The 19,069-nt window shown below is 38.3% G+C and overlaps 1 protein-coding gene across 1 annotated transcript in view; it reads left to right on the forward strand.

Moving 5' to 3' along the window:
• Nucleotides 1–3,670: 3,670 nt before the first annotated feature.
• Nucleotides 3,671–19,069, forward strand: part of GRM8 (glutamate metabotropic receptor 8) — a 343,040-nt gene continuing 327,641 nt past the window's right edge. Inside the window, exon 1 of the mRNA XM_062601411.1 lies at nt 3,671–4,180. Coding sequence (XP_062457395.1) covers nt 3,671–4,180 — 510 coding nt within the window. The remainder of the gene's footprint in view (nt 4,181–19,069) is intronic.

Raw genomic sequence — 19,069 nt, forward strand, 5'->3', positions numbered from 1 at the left:
GGAGAGCTATGCTGAAATCCTTACTTTAAAAATAGTAGGGTGCTCTGATAGTACCAGATATTTTTCATGAATTGAAACCGAGAGAGGCATATATTTCAAGGTGACTAGAAGACAGGCTTTGTGGTGCACTTGTTCTTGAACTTGTAAGCCCCTGGGCTGGGGAAATGTGTGAATTTCTTCTCTGAAGTTACGTGTCTAGTGAGCACCAGCTACTACAGTGGGAAACCTGATAGCTTGAGAATGCATTTGCATTAATTCAAACTTTTATGATCAAATTGAAAAGGACAGCATTTTGATTTGAAAGGAATCTCTGAACATGAGGAAAGATCATTCTGACTTTATAGCCTGGGAGCCCATGCTTTTTTTTTCACTAAAATTCATTGATAAAAATGGAATTCATTTAGATCAGATGCTTTCTACTTAACTACAGAGGCTTATAACATTCTGTAACAGTTAATATTAATCAATATATAAAAAGCAGTGTAGCTTGAATAAATTAGGCAGCATAATAAAAGCTTTTATTTCTTAAGTAACATAAAAAAAGACTAAAAGGTCTTAAATTTTTAAAAAGAACATTTTACAATTTTCCTTCCATTTTATAGTCAAGCGGTGGACACCAGCAGCAAAGAAGCATGTACTTTTTCAGGAAATTATATAAGCTGAGGCAGAACAATTAATGCTTATGTAGATTGTGATACTGAAAAATGCGTATTCTGAATTCATTTAGTTTTTAATCAGTTCCAGATAAGATATCAGACTCAAGTTACTGGGCTCACTTTAACTTTAACTTGTTTGGAATTCAGATTGCAATAGTTGAATTCATCACTACTTGTTTATACACAGACCAACAGTTGCTTTAATTTCTGGGTATTCTTTGGCTGTAAGAAATTGATCCAAGGCTGAGCAAGAAAAAAAGCATTTTTTTTCTTTGTGAATATTTTCACATTTTCAGTGGTGCAATATTGTTCCCTAAGTCTCTGTAGAGTGTTAAATAAGAGCAGTCTTATATTTTATTGCCTCTAAGAATTGGTTCATGTGTGGGTTGTACTAGAGTATAGTAGTGGTGCATAGACTAATGGAGCTGGTTGTTCATTATGGAACCAAAAGGGAAGCCTCGTCTGTCTATGTTTTAGATGTAGATACAACTTTTACTCTTTGCTGTTTTGAACTCTTATCTGTGTTTTTCTACTATGGAAGTCAAGATAAATGCCAGTTGTGTCTAGCTGATAGCTAACACAACCTTTTCCCTATGGTGTGAGCCATAGTCTATCCATAGGAACCGTTTAAGGGAACCAGATCGACTCACTGGGAGCCAGTGATGTTAGACAAGTTCCTGCATTTGTAACTGATGATAAGTTCTCTACTGGTGACTTTAAAGCCCCTGGTAAGCACTTGGGGCTGAAGCCTGTGCAGATTTGACCTCCATGGGGTTAGATTTAACTCAGTTGGTTAGAGCGTGGTGCTAATAATGCCAAGGTCGTGGGTTCGATCCCATATGGGCCACTTGTTTGAGGGTTGGACTAGATGATCTCCAGAGGTCCCTTCCAACCTTACCAATTCTATGTATGATATTCTGTGTACGATAAGGAGCTGAAGGAGAATGATGGGAATGTGACATAAAGCACACAGAATTTGTTTCATTTGGATTCAACCCTGAGTAAAATTCAAGCAAAACAAAATACTAGGAGACACTGAAAGTCTTGTGCTCTGCTATTCCCAGCTGCAATGCTTTTATTCGCACTAACTAAACATGTTTCATTTTCAAGTCTTTGTCTTGTTACCAGATCACAGTGAGATACTGTTCCATAAACAGAAGACTCTCTATTCTGAATTATTTTTCTTGGGCCTTCAAAAATCCATTATTTAAGAATTCTTAGGTTTTGTGAGCTGCTTAGTATTATCATTTTGGGAAAATGATCTAACAAAATAATTTTAAGAACAAGATAATTGGTTTAAAGCATTATCAAACCATATTTTGAGATTTATTACCACAGAACACATGAAAATCTTGTGACAGATAATTTAAGCGTCTTTGAAAAAAAAAACAGTTTTATCAAATTTTTTCTAATTTGATTATTTGTGTAGTAGGAACCAGTCAGATCACAGATATCTGTAGGTGATAGGTGATCTGTAGGTGTATCTGTAGGTGAGCCTGCTGTCTAGATTTTCTATATAGGCAATGAAGAGAAGTTGACACTTGTTCAATGTGATTAATTTCATCATGATTAGACTTTTCTTTAACCTCCTCCCCCCTTTTTTTAATCAAGCCTTAAAATGACCGTTGTTCTCCATAGCCTACAACAGATGCCTTGAGAGACTAGCTCAGGTGCAGTTTCTTACCACGTACATATCTAATATTAGATGAAATTAAATCTCTCTTCCCCCCCCTCCCCCCGAGGTCTAAAAATTTAATTGGATATGTAATTTTGTTAAATATGGAAATAAATTCCACTCACTTTAGAAATCAAAATTGTGCCACCAGAGCAATGGAGTAATACAGAGATATTTAGGACAGGTTCAGTCAGATATTTAGAGATCTATGATGAAATCCTGGCCTTATTAAAATCCTTGGGACTGTTCCAGATGCTAGTGGGCCTACAACATTATTCTTATTTTATGTGGTCCAAAGGCAAGCACAGAACAGAGACATTGTTAATATTGGATCTCAGAATAAGTAAAACGCCAGAAAAGGAATACTGTATATTTAGATGTTTTCTTGACAGAATGCATTGTGCACTTTTTGCTTAAGAAAGTTATTTCTTCTTAAAAGTAATTTAGTATTTGAAATTATCTAGAAGGCATTTTTGGTTTGTATTGAATCTAGAAGAAAATGAATTCCATTGCAGAAATGATCAGTTTAATATCCAAAAGAGTTGAATATTCTTGTACTGCAAAAGCTGAAGAGCGTACTCAAGTTTAGGAATTCTGATTATCCCACTGTCATGAATGGAACTTCCCAGTGGGAGTAAGTGGAAGTAGTAATTGCAATTCTGTGAGTTGGAATAGAATGATACAGCAAAATATAAAAACCAATGTGTTATGGATCAAAGCTGTTACTTGATGTGATGCAAGGCAAAGATAAACGCAAATTACTGATCTGACTGAATATCAAGCTAAGTTTACTTACCTTGATTTTGCTTTTCCTCTGCTGGCATCATCAATTCTCAGCTTGTAGTACAGTGCAGCCAGGTGTTCAAATTCACAGAAGGCCAAGAATTACTCCCTTCCAGAATGTGGGAAGTAAAACCAAGGCAATGTAATTCGTATTCAAAAGTAAATACACTGTGTGACAGATATAAAACTGCTGAACTAAACAGTAGTTCTCACTTTTTTTCAGAAGTACATCAGCTGCAGGGTAAAATGCAAGGACATGAGCTGCTGACCTCCTCCTAGCATCAGGACCAGAGAAACTACTCTACACTTTATCGTCAATTAAACACAGTTGAAAACCAACTCTCCAAAAAGCTGATCAATTTACATCAGCAGATATCTTTTGTAAAACACATTTTATGGACTTCCACTGAGATCCTTTTTCTACCTGCCGCATGGTTCTATACTACCTACTGGGCACTGATGGTAGCCTTCAGAAAGTGCAGCTTCAAATGGTCAACTTCATCCTTTAGCAAGAAGAAAATCTGGATACTGGATAGCGACAACGTCTTCAGAGAAAATGATATACAACAGAAAGAGATTAGTTTCCTGCCATTGTTTCTTCCTGTTAACAGCCAAATTCTACTGGATACTCACCATGACACAAAGAACTCATGGCCAGGAATATGCCCACTCCATCCGACTGGATGGGGACATCATCTTGGGAGGACTGTTCCCCGTCCATGCAAAAGGGGATAGAGGTGTGCCCTGTGGGGAACTCAAGAAAGAGAAAGGGATCCACAGACTAGAGGCAATGCTGTATGCAATCGATCAGATTAATAAAGACCCTGATCTTCTCACCAATATCACTTTAGGTGTCCGGATCCTTGATACATGTTCCAGAGACACTTACGCTTTGGAGCAATCCTTAACATTTGTGCAAGCATTGATAGAAAAAGATGGTTCAGATGTGAAGTGTGCTAATGGCGACCCACCTATTTTCACTAAGCCAGACAAGATATCAGGTGTGATAGGTGCTGCAGCAAGTTCTGTGTCCATTATGGTTGCTAATATTTTAAGACTTTTTAAGGTAAGGAACGTTTTCTACTCTTCATTTGTATTTGAAAGAATAAAATAAGTGAGATGATTGTGTCTTGGTGCTTTCAAGGAAGAAAGGACTGAAATTTGAAATGAATGATTTGCCCTTTTAAAGCAAAAAGTAAAAAAAAAGAAAAAAAAAAAAAAAACAATGACTGCAGACCCTAATTTAAGGTGCCAAATGCCTCTTTTGAAGTTCTGAGCAATCAGAGCAAAATGTGCACATATTTTAATTCTTCGGGGTTTTTTATTCTTATTTTTTTTTGTTATTCAGTGTTTACGCTCATCAGGACTAGGTTGAGATTTATTTCACGAATTTCCAGGAGAATGAAATGGAAGGTTTAAATACAAATCCATTTGTAGGAGGATCAGATAATTTCCCTAAATAGGAAGATAGACCAGCAATAATCTAGTGCTATTGATGTGCACTTCTAGCCAAATGAAGTGTGCTGAAATGTCTTTGATTTCCTCGAAATCTTAACCTCCTCCATCATTTTCACAAGGTGATAATTTTTTCCAGACTTTGTTATCACTTTGTGAGAGATTACTTTTGGACAGCAGTTCTGCTGGCATATTGTTCATTTGCTTCTGTGTACTTTATTAAATCCTGGAAAAGTAAACCTACTGCTTTTAAACTCACCAAGTGAGATGGAAAGATGAATATATGCTAATCAATCAGCTTACCTGGAGCAGACCAGGAAGCTAGCATTTAATTTTTAATCCTGTGAAATGGTAGATAGATCATGGTAAGCTGAGCATTCTTTTTCTATGCACAGAATGGCTGTAATATTTTATCTGAAGCTATTACTGTCCTACTGCCTACAGTTATTGACTGGTTCCTTCCGTTCTTGTCTTATGTCCTTATAACTTCATAATCACTGAAAGCCATGTTAATGTACCATTTCTTTGACTTCGATGAAGAATATTCTGGTACTCTTAAATATTGATGTTATGTATTTTGAAAACTGTTGTACTTGACTAACTGTAATACCTGAGAGACTGTACAGAAGCAGGAAAAGATTGTCCTTTTTGAAGGTTTCTCAGACTGGAAAAGAGTATTTTGGTCATTTATAGGGAGAGTACTGTCTGTCCTTCCTTCTGGTTCTCCCATGAAGGACATAATCATGGCTTATAATTCAGTGGAGAAGGGAAGTGTCTGCTGGGCTGTGATTAGGTGTTTGTTACAGCTACAGAACCCCTGGCTGCATTTGCTACACACATTTGAGAGTTGTGGACTTGTACCAGCTGTATGCTTTGCTTGTTGTGAAAGTCAAGTACACAAAACTAAGCTGAGATTTAAGAATCTGTGTATGGAAAGCACCTTTGGAACCATGCCTGGGGGAGAGAGGGCGGGCTGTCTTTCCTGGGAGTAATCATGCATACTGTGGAACATACCTATTTTTAATTTAATGTCCTTTTCAAAGTTGTGTTACTCTATTAAATAATGCATAGCTCTGAAGTGATGATATATGGAACGGTCATTTTAATACCCATCATAATGCAGAATCACATAGAATACACTTACACCCAGTTTGGAGTTGAATACAGTGTAGTAGACTGATTTAAGAAACTAAGCCTTGTAAGGCATGCATCAACTGTGAATTAAGAGCAGCAAGAAGGAAAGAGGCCTATGAATTGTCTAAGATACCAGCAATTTGTCTTCTGAAACCATGACAGCTACCTCCTGATTTCCATTATGCAATAAGATTGCAAATAACATTCTACTGCAGTCTTAATCAATAGAGGGCCACGTGATATCCCCCTCTGGGGAAAGATCTTATTTACCCATTTAATTGATATAACATAGGTGCTGGCAAAATGAGGAGACATCTCTTTTAGTTTTAATTATAGATCCTGCACAAATATTCTTAATAATGTAAAAAAAAAAAAAAAAAAAAAAAAAAAAAGACAAATGATGGCCTTTAACATCTCATGTTGGACCAACATCTGAAGTCTCTTTTTACACCTTCCTCTCAGGAGTAGCTTTGTTACCCTTGGGGGGATTCTTTGCATGAATGAAGGCTTCTGCATAGCCTCATTTCAGTGGCACTGTAGAAACCATGCACTATGGTTATAAGCAAGCGCAACAGGAAATTAAGGATCACTTACCAGAAATACAGAAGTATAATCCAGTTGGGGCTGAGCAAAGACATGGGCTGAGATTCTCAGCTGATACAGCCCACAGAACTGTGTGGCTGAGGACCAGGACCATGGTCCATGCTCATAGAGATTCTTAGGATGAAATCAGTGTTCACTCTATCTGTGTATGTGTCCAGGCTGGACACTCAGCTGGTGTAGATCTCTGTAATTTCATTGATGCTGATGATCACCATCATGCAAACACCTGTTTCTGTTATTACCAGAATGAGTGCGATTCATGCGTATGTCTGTCTAACATTTCTATTTAGCAAATTGACCCTTTAATTTGAAGTTCAGTATTGCTTTAATATCTGCTCTGAAGTTCCTAAATGTCAGGACGACATATTTCTTGAGAACATTGTTATCTAGTGAAATTTTAATCTGTGATGAAATTGTGAGAAATATATCACTCAATCTGAATACACATAGAAAAACAGCCTGAGAAATATTATGCTCAGCAGCTGGTATTTTATGCTGCTATTTTTCTTTTTCTTTCCTATTTTTTTCAGTCTCTTATCAATTCTACAGCGTAAAACACACTGGTCAGTAGCCCTATGTGATGATCCATTGGATAGCATAAACTGATTGATATTCATGGTGTCTAAGTCTGTTTTCATGAGAAGAGAGGGAGAGTACCACAAAAAATGTTCTTTATCTATAGCCTTCTTCTAGCCAAATGGCTCACTTTGAATTCTCTGACCTTTGTTTTTCTTTTTTGCATCTCTAGGAGTAGCATCACTTAACAGGTGATTTTCTGCCTTTAGCAGCTCCAAGACATTAAGGTCTGAACTTGGACAGCCTAAATTTCCCCTGTTGGTGGTTTTAGACCTTTCAGAGGCACTTTGCAAACAGGAATCTTCTGTTCAAGAAGTTAGCTTGTGGACTTGTTAATCCTTGATATGTGATAATAAAGAAGTAGCTTATATTACTCTGGTACTTGATGAAAAGAATACTGTGTCAAAAAGATGAAGTTGTTTTTGTCAGAGCATCTCAAGGGTGGGCTGCTCCACAAGGGAAACTGAGCCAGGAGCAGAGGGTGACAGGAAGACAGGCAGGACAGTGGTCTCATGAATGGGGACACAGTCTCACAGTACCCAAATGAGAAGAAAAAAAGCAGAAATGGACACAGTAACCAGGCTCAACCAGCAGGCCAGCAATTTCCAGCCAAGTCCCTAGTGATGCAGCAGATCTGAGGTCAGCTAGGAAGGCAGGTCAGCGAGGCAAGGTCAGACTTGGTGAAGTACAAGGCCAGCAACACGGCTCGGGCAAGGCCAGAGCTTAAGTGCAGTGACCTGAATGAAGGGGAAAGAGCAATTTAACAATTTTTTGGTATTTCGCATGGGAAATTACTGTAGGAATAGGGTAGACAAGTGTGGACCTGCATATTTCCTTTCTTCTGGTGAATAAGGAGTTAGTCTTTCCTCTGCTTAATGGGAGGTGACATTGTTAGGTCTATGTTTTCTCCAGTCTGGAAACTCGGCTGCCAAGCTGGGTCCTGTTTGGCTGATAGATTGATTCAAGGTCCAGCTTTCCCTGTTGGCCAATGCTCAGTAGCCAAGAGGGAACTCTTGCCTGGATTATTCAAGAGAAACTTCTTGCGCTCACCCCCTTCCCTGGCTTTTCTCTCTAAAATTTTGGCTTCTAGTAGAGCACTGAGGTAGGGCCTAGTGATGCCCTTTAGCTTTTTTGTGTGAAACTTGTAAGTGCTTGCATTGTTCCCAGTCTATCCAAACTCAGCTTAGGGGAAACAAGAGACTCTGTAACACAGCTCACTTCATATATTTTGCTCCTTGTATTCATCAAAATGTCCGACTAACCCTATTTAATGGTTGAAGTCTGCTGGATAAAAAGAGAGACATTTGTTTACGCTAGTTTCCTCCCATCTAAAAACCTCATGCTATTCCTGAACTCCTTGGTACTCTCCATCTGTCACCTTCACACATCTTCTAGCCAGTGTCACACTGGGAGCAGCCGAGGGACAATGACTTGCATGTGAATTAAGATGAGTGGACAATATGTTTGATGAACTGTGATGTTAAGCTTATATATATATATATGTGTATAAACACACACACACACACAGACACACATATATGCACACACATACATACATACATATAAACATACATACGAGAAAAGCCAAAATATTGCTTCCCCTTCCTCTTCCTTTCCTTTCTCATCCCTTCCCTTCACTTCCCTTCCCATCCCTCTAATATGCATTGGAGCACATTTGCTTTATACATTTCATATGCATTTACCTTTTCAGAAGTACGCAGTATGAATGACATTCTGAAGTTACTCTTTTTACTTTATGTGTGACCATCTAAAAATGCAAAGAACAGTTTCTTTAAACAAATCTAGTAGTGAATATATCAGTTCCCCAAGCATTTTGTCTATTTGCTTTGATTCTTCGTTTGCCTTGTCTTGTTTTTTAATGGATACCTTCAGCTGGCAGCCTTGCCCTTCTAGCAGGGCTGTAGCTGGATGATGATTTTTGGGTGCAGCTGCAAGTCTTTTCACCTTTAGCTGGCATGGGACTGTTGCTGGGATGCGTTCCAGACCTTCAAAGAACATCAGAGAGGCTCCCAGAAATAGAAGAGGGGAGCACAGGGATTACAGCTGTGCAGAGCCTATCTCGACTGAGCCTCATAAATACAGGGCTTTCTATTTAGTTGCATCAGTACTGTTTTTTCTCATGATTGAAGGGTATATGATGTGAATAATACTATTACATTTTACTGCTTACTTTCTGAGATCACATACATACTTTGTGTGGCAATCTGAACTATATACAGATCCTGATCCATATGTGTGGAAATTTTTGCACCTTGTGAGCCTTACCAACTTCAGAGGTGCCAGCGTGGTGCTGGAGTCAGCCTTTTCCATATCTGACTGCAGGGCCTTTCCATAATGGGGAGAATTTTACCTTTAACTTTGAAAGAAATAACGAACAGACTCAAGAATTTTACCTAGCATATTGGCATACATTAATACAAAATGTGCTGCACTAACTAAAATATATCAATTTTCTGTTCACAGTGTCATACTACATTTGTCAATAACATCTCCTGCAGCACAGCATTTGAAATTTGAAATATGTTTTTTTTTTCCTGTGATTAAAACATATGTGGAAAATCTTGTGTGAAGTGTGAAGAAAAATGGTTGTTAGTAGGGAGAAGGCTGAAACATTTTGAAATCATCTCTTAAGATGAACAGATTTGTTTTACTTTTGTTCTAGATAATATTTTCACTTTCTGAATCATTTTTAATTATAAAAGGAAGCCGTTGCCAATGCATCTCATTTAATTTTACAGTGTTTTTTTGTAGCTTATTACAAGTACAAATCTGTTTAGTGCCTGAACATCTTGCCTTGTTATTGGCTGGAAAATACCGTTATAATCGTTCATTTTTTTTCTGTTTTTTCATAATTTAACTTCTGTTAGCTAGAAATTGCATTGATATCTCTTCATATATCCAAGCACCTATCTGTGTTGTGTAAAAAACATTTAATTCAGTCATGATTTTTCCTTTAATGCTAGGTTGTCATAGAATCATAGAATCATAGAATTGGTAAGGTCATGGTCATGGTCAAGACAGGCAAATGCATGGTCAAGACAGGCAAATGCCAGGTCAACACCAAGGATAAAATGATATGTACAACAGGCACTTTACCAGTATCAATAATGAAATAGCTGGGAAATTTTTTAGCTGCAGCCAGAGGAAATAATAGGTTTCCAGATTCTGTGAAAACTGCTAGGACTGATTAGCATCAAATTTTATGTGTGCGAAGCTGCTTGAGGCAAGGGAGTACAAAAGCAACTTGATGCATTCATTTAGTATTTTACAGTATATTAGTTCCTTAAATATTCCTCTAAAGATCTAATATTTCTTAGTCTTCTCCCATTCGTGGATGGAGTTATAACTAGTGGTTAGAGCAAAGTGGCAATCTGATTTTCTGTGTTATTTTCCCATGTTTGTCATTGGCTTGCAGTGAGACTTTAGCAGAATCTCTCAACCTTTTTGTGCTTCTCTTTTGTCACTTTGATTTGATTGTATTTATCTATTTCACGGGAACAATTGGGAGCTTGATTAATGTTTGTTAAATGGTTCGGGATGTCTCCTCTGTTTTTGTAGGCAAGCTGAAGCTGTCTAAAATGTTGAGGCTTTTATGCAGCCCATGTTATGGCATTTAATAACCACAGTATGTGAGCACCTTACAAAGAGACCAGTAGTCTAATTTTCTTTCTGCTTCCCTCAGGGCAGCTCTGACTATATGTGTACATGTATGTATAAATATACATATACATGTAATTTTTTCCCTCACATGAAGGGAACTGCATATGTAGAAAGAATTACTTCACCCTTTCATGGCTGAAGTTTGGCTGAGTTCTTACCCACTGTATTAAGGTTCCCTGTGTATGACGAAAGTCCATGGGGTTATTTGCTAAATAATACCTGTATTAATATAGATATCAGTCATAACTCCACAAACAGTAGACCAAAATGCTAAGGAGAGGAGTCTAGCTGTTCAGTAAGGGCCAACTTCTTCACAGAAACACAGGTTCTATGTGGGAGTTTTTAAAGATCTTTCATTAACAGGAGACTCTGGCACTGAGGCCAACTGACGCGAACAATCTCATCCATACCGTAAACTCTCCTAATCTCCCCAAAGATGGGCTGCATGCAGACTGCTGGGAGGGGATGATCCCTGACCCACGTTAGCTTCTGAAGCATGATGGAAATTGTTTGGGAGACTCCTGGCACAGGTCATACCCGAGCTATTTAGCAGTGCAGGCGCTTGAGTTCAGGAATGTGGTATGGGACTATTTAATTTCTGAGTGTAGAAGCTGCTGCTGATTTCTCAGGGCAGAGCTCCACTGATCCTGTACGGAAGGGGAGCCAAGGCACTTCAGGAGTCACTGATGCTGTTACAGTGTTTTAATACAATGATGTTAGTTTTATTAGCCATAATGAGAACTATATTAAGATTTTTTTTTCCTGATGGATATTTGTTTCAGTAGATTGACAGCTGTGAAATAGTACTAGACTTGCATTCTGACTGTCATCAGAAACCAGGCACTACCGTGTGTTACTGCCAACTGGTAGATGTTGTGGTTTTACGTAGTTCTATCCTCATTATTCCCCCTAAAGCACATTGTGCTTTTAGGTTTAAACTAGTTCACAATGCTTAAACATATAACCTTTTGTTTGTTAGAATTTATCAGAGAAAAATAGTCATCCAAACAAAAGTCTGACTGAAGGACACTAATTCCACTTGAATGAATTAAACAGCCAAGAGCAAAATGCTCCTCTGGGCTGGGATCTACATATGCTACCAGATCAGAAAAGCAAGATATTATGTCCCCTATTCTTCTGGCAGGACAATTAAGCATTTAACTGGGGCCTTAAATTAGGAGGCTCTTTGCCCTTGGCTGCCTATGTCCCCAGTAGAGAGAGTAACATGCTTTCAGAGGGGGACTGAATCAGGTCTGTGAGAGTGAATGCATCTTTCAGTGTTCAGAAAGAGAATGGGTTTACGCATTGTTCTTTCCTCAGATAGAATTTATCACTGAAAGGTTTTGGGCAGATTTTGGAAGCCTTCCATGAAGTCATAGGTGGCTGTAAACACATTTGTGAAAAGATTTTGAATAGCTGCATGGATGGTGCCATTTTCTTAATTCATTTATATCCTCTCCTCTTCTATTTTTTCTTCCATTATCTCTATTTCTCTCTCTCTCTCTCTCTCTTTTTAAGAGAACTTATGACCAGTCCTCTCTATTTCTCTCTCTGTGTCTTTGGAAAATTTACTTTCTGACCACTATCCCCCTTATTATTCAAGGGAATATTTCATTCCATATTCCTCAGCCAAAGTCTTTGTCTCATGTATGCGGAATAAGCACGACTCTGTCTGGGTCTCAGTTTCTTGAGTCATGAGGTTCTGCAGGTCAAGGAAGAGCTGGCGTTTGGGTGGCTGATGAGTGACACATATCTGTAGGGCAATCTGTCTGGAGATAACAGCAAATCAGGGAAATGGTTGTTGAGAGACTGAAGCCCCAGTGCACAATGAGTTCTCATTCTCACCTCACTCGAGAATTTCTTGCCTGTGACCCGAGATAAATATCTGGCTCTAACTCTTTGAAATTAATCATTGCCAATAGGGATGTTGAGGTGGTACTGCGAGAGCTCTTTCTCTATTGTATTTCTATTACAGCTTGGACTGTGGAATAGGAGCAAAAGTGTTTTGTCTGAGTAGTTCAAATTGTGAGGTTTGACTTAAGTTCTTTCACAGAAGACACTTGCAACATTCAGCTGTGTAGCTTCAGTATTTGTGGAGGGAGAATTAGGATCTTTATTCCTTCTTCTCTGATACATATATGTACATGGCTCCTCTATAAAGTTGCAAGTAAGACAATTGGTCATTTTGGATAACATTCCACAAAAAGCTCCTGACAATTTGCATTGTATTTTGATTTTGACTGTGGCTCTGTCACATTTAAAATGACTTTACAAGCTTTCAGATTGGATAAAATTTTGTCAGCCAACTTCACTGCAGTACCGTAAGACAATATACTAATCCTCCATAGTGACTGTTACTGTTACTCAGATAAATTTTCTTTGTTTATCATTTGTAAAGTCCTTTGAAATGTAAGATCTTAGTGAGAAGTTATCATCGCACATGATAAACATATCAAAGAGGCTATGTATCCACAGTAGTTCTCCAGTCCTTATGGTCCAAAGTGAAGCCCAAGAAAAGAGCTAGAGAAAGAATTTACTTTCTTGCCATATTTTTTGTGTCATGAGTATGGTTTGTTTTTATCTATAGTGCTGAAACACAGTAAGCTCTCACCCAGAACCACCTTCCTGGAGGGATGTCCCCTAGGCAAGGACTCATTGATCTAGAAGGGGTGCCTTATGAACAGCAGATAGAATCACAGGAAGTCTCAAGACTTACCTATTCAGATGATGTGTGAAAAGATTATTAATTAAATTAAGTGGGCTTCATTTAATCATAGGCTAAAGATATCGAGAGGCACTGATGCAGAAGAAAAGACATATAGGCCAATAGTAGGAAGGAGGAAATATGTAATGGCTGTGTACATGCTTTTGCACATGTATGTTTGCTAGTTTGCTATGTTAATGTTTGCTATGTTACTGTATGACTATAAATTCATTGGCTGTAGACTACATTGACCAAACAAGCTTTCAAGAGAACTCTGTGAGAGCCCTGGAATGTATTTTAGTAATCTGAAACAAGGAACTCATTTATCATTAGGAGCAGCATGAAAAATCCTGGGGACTCAGACTGTGCTCATCACTGTGCTGCCTGGGACACAAAAACACGAACTGCAAAAAGAGACAAATGGGCTGTCAGGGCTGGTGTCTTGCACGGAATGGAAAGTGCGAAGGCCTGGGAATCCCGTGACTGCGGAGGCTTGCTGCAGGGGCAAGGCTTGTTCTCTGATTGGGATATCTGGCTTCTGCCAAGTTCAGGAGAGGAGCAGACAAATAGATTAAGTGACAACATTCCTCCTTGGCCAGCTGGATAGGACCTATTTGCTGAATTCTGAATACTCAAAAGGGAAATGAAGTCTGATTTTTGTGTCACTTAGATTGGTTTAAATAAAGCATAATCCCTGGGAAAGCAATGAATTCCAGGGAAGCTTGTGAATTATACAGCTGTAAAATTGGATTTATCCAGAGGGAAATGATGAATATCAGCTTAAATTGTGTGTCCATGCAGTCATTAGGCTTCCTATTCCAATAAGGAGTTTAAAAGATGTGTAGCAAAAGTAGTTGTGGATCCTTAAATATTATTTCACGATGTTAACAGTTATGATCACAATGATACTCATTTGGCCTCAGTCCACAGGGGAATAGGGATATGTTCATTTGGAAGAGACGGTTTGTTTCTGTGGGATGGCACAGATCTTGAGTGAAGTGGCAATCTGATCTCTACAGGCATGCCTCTGTAGGGGGAGGAGGGAGGGGACTTTTTAATACGGACTAGCTATAAAAATAATACCCTGAATTCTATTTAAAATGAGGAATTAGTAGAGTACAGACATGTATGGCTAGGATGTTGTTATGAGAGGGAAAATTTAGGTTGATTATTAGAAAAAATATTTCCAAGAAGCTCCCTGTTGTACATTGTCTAAAGGTTAATCTAGTTAGGTATGATAGGAGAAATGCCAAATTTCCTGTTTGCCAGCTTTCTGAAAATTAGATCGGAAAAAAGTATAAAATTATATGTTGTAGTATCATCAGGAAAATCATCTAAGTAAAGCAACCAGTATATTCCACTCCTAACTTTGATGGTTCTGTTTGCAATCCTTTACATAACAAAGCACAGGATTTTAAAGTTACCAGCTGCTATATTTACTTGCCAAAGTGTGAAGACAATATGTATTATCCTGAGGATTAAAGAGCTGATTTTCTTTTTGCTCAGTTCAGGCAGAACTGAAGTATTTTCTTATGAAAGTAAAAGCTCTTAGTAAGCATGAAACATGAGGGGAAAAAAGTCTGTTTGTGTCTTCTTTGTTGGATAGGATTTGATGATGGCCTTTGAAAATTTAAGTGTAAACATTTATCTTATTAACTAATGTCTCTTTCTTTCTGCATGTTGCAAACAATTTCACTTGTAAAACCCAAATGCAGTCAAAGCTGTTGTTTCAGCCTACTGGGAACCATTTTGCCAAATATCTTCTGAAAAGCAAAAACTCATCATCTGCAAGCTGTACGCCATCTCCAGTAACACCTGAACAGCATTTTCGAAACTGGATATGTAAGCTATTTGAGACAAGATGTATTGCAGAGGGAAAAGAATATCACTAGAGCTAGATGCTGGGACTGGAATATAGAGGGATGGATAACTGTGCTTTATGCTGGAGTGTGAAAAACTTGCAGTTGGAACAGATGCTAAGAATGCCCTGTGACTCAAGGTATGATTTCCTGCCATTCCTGCCAAGTAGCAAAGCTTAAGTTTTCCTTTTTCTCCTTATTTCTATTTTTAGACTGAATAGCAAAGGACTTTTGCTTCAGGATTGAAGATTTGAAATTCACAGTTGAAGTTCTACTTACTTTATTGCCTCTTTGCATAAGGATTAAATAATATTACTTTGGGTGTGCTGGGGAGAATGAATGTGACTAAGATGTCACAAGCTTATGTGGAAGGCACAGGTTTTTGTGGGGATGGGTCAAATAATCACTTGGCTCCGCGGCAGGCTGCAGAGCTTCATCTGAGTGCGACAGACTGTCTTGGTTTTGTGCTAGTGACCACTGAAGCCTTACCTGATTTGTCTTGCTTCACCACAGATTTTCTCTGTGACCTTGGGCGAGGCACCCCGAACCAAATCCTCTGAATCTGACTGTTGATTTTCATGGTAGGTGGGTGCCCGGGTAACCCTGGAGGATTGAACTCGGGGGTCACCTTGCCTCTTCTCTAATGTAGAATGTAGGTTTTAGCGCTTCTATGCCTTGCAGAGATTTGTGAATTTAAAGGCTCCTGGCTAATCAGATATAAGACGTGGGGGCATATAAGTACCTCAGATAGCTAGTTCTTAATGAGGGATTCCTTGTATCCTCTTACCTAGTCCCCTCCCTTGGGTTTTCGTATGAAAGGGGATTATCCAACTCACTATGTGATTTAAATGTGCAAGTCATCAGTCACTGGAGCAAGATATGAAACCTGCTTGACCTGCAATTAGAAGCTGTACATCCCCCTTAGGAAGCCCTGACAGTTAAAGAGAGAGAGACCAAAATTCACGAAAAAATACTTGTATTATTTTCCAGTAACGCTGAAATTGTTAAAACTCATCTCTGCAATTTATTTTAGAGTGATTGGGAAAACATATTTGCCACTATTACAGCAAAGCATGATATTAAGTAGTATATGACAGAAGAAAATTGAGACAGATGTGTGAAACTAAGTGAGTGCTATTTTTTTCTTAAATGCTTGAGAAAAAAAGCCAGTCAAGTCAGATTTGAAAAGAGTTGCTGGCTGGCAGTTATTCCGGTTTATATCTAATGACACAGGAACTTTTTTTTTTTTTTTTTTTTTTTTTTTTTTTTCATTTTAAAGCTGACTTCATTAACATTTTGTTTTCTTATGTGTACCTTGAGTAAGACTCCCTATGAACAGTGCAGGGTCTGGCACATGGCAGCAAATGACAGCCTCGTCTATTTACCATGGAGCAGATCAAGAGCTAAGAGCATTTTTCACACCTTTTAGAAAAGGTGCTTCATATTTTTAAATTTTCTCCATTTCAGTTGTTTTTAATATACCAAAAGCAAGACTGCAATATGATAAGCAGGACTATGCAAATAATTAGTCAGCTTGACAACTGAATGGAAAAATAAACATTCATTTTAATCTGAACCAAACTTATTATGTTGAATTGGGATTTAGGGGCTTTTTTTTGTTTGATTGCTTTTTATTTTCATAAGGAAAGCTCTCCAGAATGTTTTGTTCAGTATTAAATGATATCTGTTCCACATGGAAAAATATTTTATTTCTATTTGGAATATTTTGTAATTTAAAAAAGCAGTAGGTTTGAAACACCTATCTTGGATGCCCTTCATTAAGTGGTAATTGTCCTACTCATTTTACTGCTTGGAGTATTTGCACATAAAACATAAGGCTTATGATCAAATCCTTCCTTTTGGATTCAGCACAGGGAGTGAAATAAAGCTTAGGAGATGGGACAACTCAATTCTAGGCCCCATCACAACAGATAGAAATATTGTATACCATTCACAGGGAATGAGAACAGCTTACCTCACTCTTGAGGACTAAGCCACACTGCATAATTTAGCTTTCCCTCAATCCCAATCTCATGACTTCTTTATACCCCTAAGGGTCCTATCCTGCAAGACTTGTGCATGCAAAGTTTCCCTGGAGAGGTCTCATCTCTGAACTCTTGTCAAAACAGGCCTGTAATTGTGCATCTGCTTCTTTGAAAACTACTTCCTGCTTTCTTCCTTCTGAACAGCTGTACACAAGTTAATGTTGCTGTTGCCAGATGCTGCCTATTCACTGCTGATATGCTTTCACAATGGGAACATTTTATTTCATCTATGCTAGAATTCATTAAATATTCATTGGAGCAATGATTTGAACTTACCTATCCCTGTTTCTTGTTGAATGCTGGACTACAGAGTGAATTACTCTCAGATGGGTCCAATGGAAGCTTAATTGTTTATGAAATCATGAACAGCTTCAGCAGGAGAGAGTTTCATGTCCCCAAATCCTATAACTCAATGGTTAGTTGTTCCCAGCTGAGTACTCTAACCACCAGGCTATTAAGTATAAAACAGGCAGCTACTATGGACTCATTTCTCCTTTTGGAACATACTGGTGCACTGTGAAGATAAATTGACAAAAATATGACAGATGGTCGTGATGACAGAGACCAAAACCAGTGAAAAATCTTTAAGGAAATTGGGGTGAATGCCATAGGGACACTTAGCAGTAAAGCACATTTGAATACTCTAACAATCATTTAGATGTTAACTATGGATTACAGAGCTTTTATCTTTAGGATCAAGTTAGAAAGCGTCGGCCAAAACACAGACACACAGTTCATCATACCCATCTTCAGCTGCCTAGTTTAAGACAATCCTCGAAGACAGACTCCTGCATTCACATAGCAACTGATTCCTTCCCCAGTGACCCTGAAGCATGAACAGTCTCCGGGAGCACCTATGTTCATCAGCACAGAGGAAGACCAGGTGACTTCCTAGGACTAGGCACTCCAAGTGACCGTTGCTATAACATATGAGCATTCTTCTTCCAGAGGGTCTAAATGTCAAGCAGGTCTTTCAGTATGTAGGGCTGAGCTCTTTGCAGTGTAGATGCCTTGCCATGAACTGTCTCATTCACACACACTCATAAAATATAAATTCTGCATGTTGTTGGCATACAGTCCTGTAATTACTTTTGGTCTGTTTCTACAAATACAGCTTTATATGAGGACCACAGAGATTTTTGTTTCAAATGTGGAAAACTAGAGGAAAATTCATACACACATAACAGCTATTGACAGTGATATTTGTCATTCCTTCTTTCAGGCTATTGTGAATATTGTGGATATTGTAGTTATTTAGTCAGGCTGATATCACAATAATAAATAATGTTGCATTTTACTTTATAGCTCCTACCTGCACTATTGCTCCAGGCATCTCCCTATAAAGACCATTAAAATATTAAAACAGAGACCAAATGAACCATAAAAATAACGCCAAATGGACAAACAAAGCAAAGTAATTGTACTATAACAAACTTTTTTTTTCTTTTTTCCCTGATCTTAACACATTTCTTTAAACAGCTTAGATCTGTGGCATTTCTTAACTGAAGGCTCATGATGCCGAGAGCGCTGGAGGAGGCACGGATAGAGTGTATAACTAACAGTTTCTGCAAGTTAGAATGAAAGAATACAGTAATTATGATTTTAATTAGGATACTTCTCAGATGTAGTGGCTGAAAAATTCAAGTTAAAGTGTTAAATGTCAATGTACATGAATCTTACTGATTTTCTAAAAGCACCCTTTGAAAATATTAGGGAGGGAAACATTGTTAAAAATATATACATATTTATTCCCACTTCATAATAGCTGAATTCGCCTCTCTTTGCACTGAACTGCATGCCAAGGGGAACAAAAAATGATGACAGGAGGTTGCAACCTGTAACTTGGCAGCGCTCCATAAGCTCAGCCAGCACCCCTGAACAGTGCACAGGAGCACCTG

This window comes from Rhea pennata, chromosome 1, assembly GCF_028389875.1.
Source record: "Rhea pennata isolate bPtePen1 chromosome 1, bPtePen1.pri, whole genome shotgun sequence".
Taxonomy (NCBI): Eukaryota; Metazoa; Chordata; class Aves; order Rheiformes; family Rheidae; genus Rhea; species Rhea pennata.